The sequence below is a fragment of the Salvelinus fontinalis genome, chromosome 18 (assembly GCF_029448725.1).
Source record: "Salvelinus fontinalis isolate EN_2023a chromosome 18, ASM2944872v1, whole genome shotgun sequence".
In the NCBI taxonomy this organism is placed as follows: Eukaryota; Metazoa; Chordata; class Actinopteri; order Salmoniformes; family Salmonidae; genus Salvelinus; species Salvelinus fontinalis.
Genome location: NC_074682.1, coordinates 37,243,597 through 37,251,933, shown reverse-complemented (window position 1 = coordinate 37,251,933; position 8,337 = coordinate 37,243,597). Strand labels below are relative to the sequence as shown.

General features: G+C 39.6%; 1 protein-coding gene across 4 annotated transcripts in view; it reads right to left on the bottom strand.

The window, feature by feature from the left end:
- Positions 1 to 2,851: 2,851 nt before the first annotated feature.
- LOC129815445 (inositol 1,4,5-trisphosphate receptor type 1-like) overlaps positions 2,852 to 8,337 on the bottom strand; it is a 168,299-nt gene continuing 162,813 nt past the window's right edge. For all 4 annotated transcript variants that reach the window (XM_055869284.1, XM_055869285.1, XM_055869286.1 and 1 more), the window contains one exon: positions 2,852 to 7,478. In XM_055869284.1, coding sequence (XP_055725259.1) covers positions 7,392 to 7,478 — 87 coding nt within the window. In that variant the 3' untranslated portion in view covers positions 2,852 to 7,391. The remainder of the gene's footprint in view (positions 7,479 to 8,337) is intronic.

Below are 8,337 nucleotides of genomic sequence, written 5' to 3'. Positions count from 1 at the left end.
TAGAGTCACAAGCATGATGTAATGGTTGCGTGCTATGGATATGGGACCAAATAATTAACATTTTACTACATTAACACAAGTGAATTTGTCCCAATACTTTTGGTCTCTTAAAATGGGAGGATTATGTACAAAAAGTGCTGTAATTTCTAAACAGTTCACCCTATACTGATAAAAATGCCCTCTAATTAAACTTGATAGCCTGCACTTTAACCTCCTAGTCATTGTATCATTTCAAATCCAAAGTGCTTGAGTACAGAGCCAAAACAACAACACATTTGGAACTGTCCCAATGGTTTTGAAGCTCACTGGAAATGCATATTTGTCTCTGTTTCAGCACCAACTGGTAGATTTAAAAATACTCTGATCTTGTAGATTATTAAGCCACATTTTAAGGTTATGAAAGTACGTATTTATTTTTATTTAACCTTTATTTAACTAGGCAAGTCAGTTAAAGAACAAATGCTTATTTACAATGATTGCCTACATGTATAATTCATTCAAAAAAGGTTTGGAGAGCCTTTACGCATTAAATATATTGATTAATCAAAAATACAGTAGTTTGAGTCATTCAGAAAGTTGCCACATTCAGTTCTTTAACCAATGGTAATGTTGGAAGATTAGTGTACATAGAATTAGAATAGGGAGAATAGTATACAATAGTAGGCTTATACCCTTGTCCATTTCATACACTAACCACGGCCAAGTATTGCGCCATGAGTCAGGTCTGTTATAGTTTGGTTTGCGCTCTGCTCCATAACGATTTAATTAGCCTAAACCCTTTTTTAAATTTTATATATATATACACTGAACAAAAATAAATGCGACATGCAACAATTTCATTTTTTTTTACTGAGTTACAGTTCATATAAGGAACTCAGTCAATTAAAATAAATGTATTAGGCCCTAATCTAGGGATTTCATGACTGGGTATAGGCCCTCCCACTTGGGAGCCAGGCCCAACCACTGGGGAGCCAAGTCCAGCCAATCAGAATTAGTTTTTCCCCTCACAAAAGGTCTTATTACAGACAGACACTCCTCAGTTCCATCAGCTTTCCGGGTGGCTGGTCTCAGATGATCCCATAGGTGAAGAAGCCGGATGTCAAGGTCCTTGGCTGGCATGGTTACACATGGTCTGCAGTTGTGAGGCTGGTTTGATGTACTGACAAATTCTCTAAAACAACATTGGAGGTGGAGTATGGTAGAGAAATGAACATTAAATGCTCTGGCAACAGCTCTGTTGGACATTCCTGCAGTCAACATGCCAGTTGCATGCTCCCTCATAACTTGAGACATCTGTGGCATCGTGTTGTGTGACAAGACTGCACATTTCAGAGTGGCCTTTAATTGCCCCCAGCACAAGACACACCTGTGTAATGATCATGATGTTTAAGACATTTGAGAGTACCCATCCCTGCAAGTTAAAAGGCTGTACAATTTAAATTCTGCATAATGTCACAGGATTTCATAAACTTTACTGTGGGATGGTTTTCTACGTTAATATGCTTCAGTTTGCTGCCATATGACTGGTTTTACATGTCTCCAGCGATTATAAAAGGTAAAATATATCTAAAACAAGTGTTATTTATATTTACAATTCCCTTAGCCAAACAGACTACTCATTTATCTAGCTGTTATCAATAGTCATTTCAAGTTGTAAATTACAGTGCATGGGGAATGGTGTTATTTCTATCTGAAAATAATTCAGTAGATGCTTTTTTCACTTGGAATTGCTTATTCATGGTTTCCTCATGCGTAAAGATGGTAGCATTATTATGGCATTAAGTCAAGGTCAGAATATGGCATCTGTACCCACCTCTTCCCACATTCATTTATTCAATCTCCACCCAAAACGAATAGCAGGTGAAAAGCACGCTGTTGTCATGCTTAAGTTCAAGGTCAGAATACACATAGAGAGTAAAGTGCATAAAAAGGGAATTGTTACATTTATGCGCGCTTAACTAGGGTCGGAATCTGGGCCTTAGAGAATAGCAACTGGTAATGCTTTGGGGATGTTTGTCTGAATGGGGTAAGAGGACACTCACCTGACAACAGGTGGTGGTAACAGAACACTTACCTAATGACTGGTCCAGAAGAACTATATTACCTTATAATGGGGACACCCATTAATACCACTTTGAACTCTCCAGGTTATGTTCCATCCTGAGAAAAAGGAGATCCTCATGTTTCAAGCCTTTTTTCCCCTCATCTGTATTCATTTATTGCTTTATTTATATATATATTTTTCAATTGTTATAATGGGACTGTGTGAGAGCCTCGAGAGGAGATTTCACACTGTCTGGTGGCATTCCCCTGCTTCCTGTATGTGAGAGGACTCATTCAGCTCCAGCTGCAGTGGGCAGCACCCTGCATGAATGGCACTACTCTAGTCATAAGTAGAAAACCAGTTACGTGCATCACATGATACACATTTAACAGCATACATCATTCTGGCCCGTGGCCGTGGGTGACGCCTCATTAACTTCTAAATCTATGTTAGAGGGGTTTTCCCATACATGTCATCTGACCAAGGCAAACTCTGGGACCTAGTTATAGGATATAGGGCCCAGAGTTTTCCCTGGTTAGATCAAGTGTTCAGGAAAAACTCCTGACCTATAAAGTAAATGGACCATATTGATCCTTGTTGGACACCAATCATTTGATTCTGATATACTGATTCTGTGTATACCATATCACAAGTATTCTCTCTGTGGTGTTTACAACCCATACAGATGGAAAAATCACCCCCTGACTGTCTAACATCTTTAATAGACTTTTAAAGAATGGAATGTAAATTTCAGACAGCATGTTTTATATAGTAGTATCAAAGGTTTGAAAGAAACTTTGGTCAAACAGCACTCCAAATCTTTTATATTAGTACTCTGTGGATTTCTTTACATAAACACTGCAATCAAACCAGGACACCTCTTCGCAGAAGGCCCTTCACCAAACAAAGTGACAAGTAAACTTAATTAATTCATGTGCTACAAGCAATAATAACATAATAATCAGTGCTGAAAGATTAGATAGCAGAAATGTATGTAAATATAAGATTGTCAGAATGTAATTCAGAGCCAACATATCAAAACAAGGTTCTCACTTAGGTGTTTAGAGTGTTCCCAATGTATGACATAAGTAATACCAAAGTAATATAAAATAAATTGATTCCTTCAGTTTGACTCCTTGTCTTTTCTCCTTCTACACCCTCCCTCATAACGCTCACAACAACCATCTACAGGGGACATACGCAGAACAAACAGGCAAATATGCTACAGGAACCTTGGGATATGACATCACAAATATGACCTCAAACAGTAACCTTAGGTCCTCAACCTAAAAGCTTCTTGGGTATGATCAGATACCTTCAAATTAGAATATAAGAAAATAAATGTATACAATGTCTTCAGAAAGTATTCAGACCCCTTGACTTTTTCCACATTGTTACATTACAGCCTTATTCTAAATTGAATTAAATAAAAAAAATCCTCAAATCTATTCACAATACGCCATAATGACAAAGTAAAAACGTTTTTTAAATATTTTTTTTTTTTGCAAATGTATCAAACAGAAAAACCTTAATTAGATAAGTAATCAGCCTCTTTGCTATGATACTCGAAATTGATCTCAGGTGCACCCTGTTTCCAATGATCATCCTTGATATGTTTCTACAACTTGGAGTCCACCTGTGGTAAATTCATTTGATTGGACATGATTTGAAAGGCACACACCTGTCTATATAAGGTTCCACAGTTGACAGTGCATGTCAGAGCAAAAACCAAGCCATGAGGTCGAAGGAACTATCCATAGAGCTCCGAGACAGGATTGTGTCGAGGCACAGATCTGGGGAAGGGTACGAAAAGATTTCTGCAGCATTGAAGGTCCCGAAGAACAGTGGCCTCCATCATTCTTAAATGGAAGAAGTTTGGAACCACAAAGACTCTTCCTAGAGCTGTCCACAAGGCCAAACTGAGCAATTGGGCAGAAGGGCCTTGGTCAGGAAGGTGACCAAGAACCCGATGGTCACTCTGACAGAGCTCTAGAGTTCCTCTGTGGAGATGGGAGAAACTTCCAGAAGGACAACCATCTACCTCTGCAGCACCTCACCAATCAGGTTTTATGGTAGAGTGGCCAGACGGAAGCCACTCCTCAGTAAAAGGCACATGACAGCCCGCTTGGAGTTTGCCGAAAGGCACCGAAAGACTCACAGACCATGAGAAACAAGATTCTCTGGTCTGATGAAACCAAAATTGAACTCTTTGGCCTGAATGCCAAGTGTCACGTCTGGAAGAAACCTGGCACCATCCCTACGGTGAAGCATGGTGGTGGCAGCATCATGCTGTGGGGATGTTTTTCAGCTGCAGGGACTGGGAGACTAGTCAGGATTGAGGCACAGATGAATGGAGCAAAGTACAGAGAGAGATCCTTGATGAAAACCTGCTCCAGAGTACTCAGGATCTCAGACTGGGGTTAAGGTTCACCTTCCAACAGGACAATGACCATAAACACACAGCCAAGACAATGCAGGAGTGGCATCGGAACAAGTCTCTGTATGTCCTTGACTGGCGCAGCCAGAGCCCGGACTTGAACCCCATCGAGCATCTCTGGAGAGACCTGAAAATAGCTGTGCAGCAATGCTCCCCATTCAACCTGCCAGCGTTTGAGAGGATCTGCAGAGAAGAATGGAAGAAACTCCCCAAATACAGGTGTGCCAAGCTTGTAGCGTCATACCCAAGAAGACTAGAGGCTGTAATTGCTGCCAAAAGTACTGAGTAAAGGGTCTGAATACGTATGTAAATGTGATATTTCAGTTTTGTTTTTTTTGTAATAAATTTGCAAAAAAAAAAGTTTTGCTTTGTCATTATGGGTTATTGTGTGTAGATGAGGGAAAAAGTTATTCCATTTTAGAATAAGGCTGTAACGTAACAATGTGGGAAAAAGTCGAAGGGTTTGAATACTTTCCGAATGCACTGTATAGTATGATTAATATGCAGACAAACTCATGTGTTTGAAAACGAACACTGCTGGCATGATACCCATGCTGTGCATTTTGACTTTTGGGTCGAGCTTTCCTTTGACAAAAATACTGTATATATTGTCTCATTTGTAGATTATTGGTCAAAAAATCTTGAAAGAAGTCTTAAAGGTGGTCACAATTCTATTTGGCCATTGAAATACAGCGACTTAAGTATTTAGACATCGACTTTTTCCCCATTTTGTTGTGTTACAGACGGAATTTAAAACGGATTAAATTGAGATTTTTTTTGTCACTGGCCTACACACAATACCCCATAATATCAAAAGGGGAATTATGTTTTCAATTCCTTTTACAAATTAATAAAAAATGTAAAGCTGAAATGTCTTGAGTCAATAAGTATTCAACCCCTTTGTTATGGCAAGCCTAAACAACTTCAGGAGTAAAAATGTGCTTAACAAGTTGTATGGACTCACTGAGTGCAATAATAGTGTTTAACATGATTTTTGAATGACTACCTCATCTCTGTACCCCACACATATAATTATGGTGAAGGTCCCTCTGTCAAGCAGTGAATTTCAAACACAGATTAAACCACAAAGACTAGTGAGTTTTTTCAATCGCAAAGAAGGGCACCCTATTGGTAGATGGGTACACATTGTTTAAAAGCAGACATTGCATTTGAGCATGGTGAAGTTATTAATTACACTTTGGATGGTCTATCAATACACCCAGTCACTACAAAGGTACAGCTGCCCTTCCTAACTAAGTTGCCAGAGAGGAAGGAAACCACTCAGGGATTTCACCATGAGGCCAATGGTGACATTAAAACAGTTACATAGTTTAATAGCTGTGATAGGATAAAAGTGAGGATGGATCAACAAAGTGTAGTTACTCTACAATAGTAACCTAATTGATACAGTGAAAATAAGGAAGCCTGTACAGAATATATACATATTCAAAAACATGCATCCTGTTTGCAACAAGGCACTAAAGTAATACTGCAAAAAAAACTGACAAAGCAATTAACTATTTGTCCTGAATACAAAGTTGTTTGGGGAAAATCCAATACAACACATTACTGAGTACCACTCTCCATATTTTCAAGCATAGTTGTGGCTGCATCACGTTATGGGTATGCTTGTAATCGTTAAGGATTGGGGAGTTTTTCAGGATAAAAAAATGAATGGAATGGAGCTAAGCACAGGCAAAATCCTGAAGGAAAACCTGGTTCAGTCTGCTTTCTACCAGACAAATCTACACTGGAGTTGCTTACCAAAAAGGCAAGACCTGAGCATGGTTGTCTAGCAATTATCAACAACCAATTTGATAGAGCTTTATATTTATTTTACAAGAATAACGGGCAAATGTTGCACAATCCAGGTGTGGATAGCTCTTAAGAGACTTACCCATAAAGCCTTACAGCTGTAATCGCTGCCAAAGGTGCTTCAACAAAGTATTGACTCAGGACAGTGAATACTTATGTAAATGAGATATTTCTGTATTTCAATTTCAATAAATTTGCTAAAATGTCTAAAATCATGTTCACTTTGTCATAATGGGATATTGTGTGCAGATGGGTAAGAAAAACAAAAACAATCCATTTAGAATTCAGTATTCAGAATACTTTCTGAAGGCACTGTATATAAATAAAATAACAAAGCCATCTAAAAAAAACTCAAACCATCTCCATCAGACATTATGTACAGATTAAACATCTTTATGGTTGCATATCGTAAAGTATTCATATTGCACCTCGTACAAAATAAGATATTAAATACTGTTTGCCAGGTTACAAATATAAAAAAAGAGGAAAGGTCCTTCAACACGAGTGTCCCATGTGTCTCAAGAGTCTTGTGTTGCAATTGGCTGAGACTTCAAGTTCACCAAATACATCAAGACCAATGGGGGAGTAGAACCTTTGTCACCCATTCAAAGTGGTAAGGAAGATGGACAAGGCATTAAGGGTAGTAAGACAACCGAAGGCATTTTCACGCGAGTCATTTTCACAACCTAAACTTACATGACTGGTTCCTTCTTCTCAAGTCCAGGGGCACTTTGTGAACACTCCATACATTCCTCATCCACCTACTCAAACTCATGTGCACAGTACATAGACACACTAACGTACACTACATGCATATGCCCCATCTCCTAATGTGCACTAGTTTCATAAACACTAAGTGTTCATTAAGGCATTCTACACACAAATCCCTTCATACTGTACATACTCACTCTCTAAAGCCCATGAGTCAGGCACACTACTATTGTACATACACACTTTGGTATACTCCTGTACACTACATAGACTGTCAGAAGAAGGCACTGTAATGTCAGGCTCTCCTTCATGTGAGTGGTCCTGGGTTAGGGTCCTGGGTAAGGGTCCTGGGTGGAGGAGGTGGTACCCACCCCATGGTCCTCCTCAGGCTGGCTGCTGGGGATTGACGTTCATGTGAGGGGGGTGGCCCAGGAGTCCAATCCTCTGCTTTTGTTTCCTCTGCTCTGTCATCTACCGAAAGGAAGAGTGTTGATCTCAACCTCAAATAAACACACAGTACACACCCAATAACAAACACATGGAGAAGCGCACAAAAATCTGCACACCTACTGATAAATGCATTGAGACACACACACACACACACAGAAACCCAAGTTTCCTGTGGCGAGCTTTGACATAGACCATTGTTGACCCTGTGAACTCATGAACTGCCAGCCCCTTCCTCCACACACAGCCCAGCTGCCGCATATTTCTCAACAAATCTGTGAACCCACCCTGGGCCCACCTCACCAATCACAGCCAACCCCAACCCCACAAACCTTTCTCCACAATCACTCAACAGCCCAGACCAGTGAGAGAATCTGACATACCTTCTGCTCAATTCAAAATGACCCCTAACTCCTACTCATAGGCACTTGTAAACATACAAGGATTGGATCAGTTTAAAGGGTAAGAAGAAAAAGTTTCTCTCCAAAGTAACAACAGTGTGGTCAAAGTCTTAGTAGCTTAGTTTTAGTCACGGTCTGGTTACCTACACCTCCAAAAATATTTATTTTTATTTTTATTTTTTTAAACATTTAGTCTAAAAAAAAAATATCTTCGGGACAACCCACAATGAACTATTGTCAAAGTCGTATGGAGAACTTACAGAGTTTGTATGCTAACTCGAGCTGGCTAATGTTAGCCACTAGCCATGCTAGCATGTAATTACATTCCAGAACGAGTGTTGGCAGTGATGAGCTACAATCCATCAATCACTTCAGTTTCAGCACCGGCTGGCTCTTGTTGCCTTCTTGCCTCGGGCTCAGTAAGCAAGAGTAAATCGCTCCATCTTGACTTCTAATAGGCTAGGTGGAATCTCTCCCATATT